Source organism: Muscardinus avellanarius, assembly GCF_963383645.1.
Source record: "Muscardinus avellanarius genome assembly, chromosome: 21".
NCBI classification, from domain to species: domain Eukaryota; kingdom Metazoa; phylum Chordata; class Mammalia; order Rodentia; family Gliridae; genus Muscardinus; species Muscardinus avellanarius.
In genome coordinates, this window is record NC_137807.1 from 10986872 (window position 1) to 10988052 (window position 1181).

The following is a 1181-nucleotide window of genomic DNA, read 5'->3' on the forward strand; positions in this document are numbered from 1 at the left end:
CCCAGCCGGGGTTTGGCGGGGCTCGTGAGCCTCTCCTCGGGACAAGTGCACTTTTTTTTCCTGCCTGGAGGGGCTGGTGGGGACTGCGTCCTCCCCGAGCCACCGCGCTGGAGTGGCATGGGGGGCACTCAGAAGACCCCGAGGCGGAGATGGAGATGGAGATGGAGGCGGCGGGGGGCTGGGGGAGGGATGGGGACCAGGGTCTCCGCGGGAGGCGAGCGCAGAGGGGATGGAGAGGAGGGAGCCGAGCTGGCGCCCTCGGGGCCCGCCGCGCGCGCTGCGCCCCCGGAGGCCGCGGTACCTGTTGCTGGATCCGGCTGGGTCTCGGCTCTGGCCCCCTCCGCGAGCCCCGCGCCCTACAGGGTCCGCCGGCCGAGCAGCCAGGCCGCCAGCGCCGCCACCTGCGCGGCCGCGCACAGCCAGGGCCAGCAGGCGGGCAGCGCCCGGGGGCTCGGGGCGCGGCGCCGCCGCATGGTGCGCTGGTGCAGCTCGTCCCCCAGCGCCTTGAGCCGGGCGGCCGTGAGCTGCGCGGCGGCCGAGCGCACGCCCGGGCGGCCGGGGCTGCAGGCGCACACGGCCGGGGGGCCGCGGCCGCGGTGCCGGGGGCACGGGCACATGACCGCTGGCGTGGCTCCCTCCCCTGGCCGGGCCCGCGCCGCCGCCGGGGGCCTCCCCTGGACACCAAGTTTCTCCTTGTGTTGTGCGTTTGTTGTGCTGACGGCGCTATTATTAATTAAAGTGTCACATGGTGGAGGGGGGCGGGGAGGGCGCGGGGAGGGGGTTACATCATCCGGCCCCGGGGGGGGGGGGGGCTGCAGGCAGGAGAAACCGAGAGGTAACTTTTAACCCTAGCGGCGCCGGCGGAGAGGAGGAGAGCGCGGCGCGGCTCCGGCCCGGGTCCTCCCCGGGGGCGCCGAGGGACCCCCACCCCCACCCCGCGAGGAGCGCGATGGATGGGCCGGGTTTCTCCTTCCCCTTTCCACCCACCCACCCCGAGTTCGGCTCCGGTTCCGATCTGGCCAGGGAAGGCAGCTTGTATGCCGTTTGTTTGGGGGTGAAGCTGATAGCGAATTCGGCTGCATTATTCAAAAATATTCCGAGCCCTGTTGTTTTGTTTTGGGGAGGTGGGTGGGTTTTTTGTTTTTTTTTTTTTAATATACAGAGATATCTTAAGCGGAAGG

At 70.4% G+C, this 1181-nt stretch overlaps 1 protein-coding gene across 1 annotated transcript; it reads right to left on the reverse strand.

Annotated features, from left to right (window-relative positions):
• Window positions 1–356: 356 nt before the first annotated feature.
• HRK (harakiri, BCL2 interacting protein) lies at window positions 357–617 on the reverse strand (the record flags this gene model as incomplete). The annotated part of the gene is made up of 1 exon (XM_080717853.1): window positions 357–617. One exon carries the CDS (start codon window positions 615–617, stop codon window positions 357–359), a length of 261 nt encoding a protein of 86 aa, XP_080573979.1.
• Between the last annotated feature and the right edge of the window lie 564 nt (window positions 618–1181).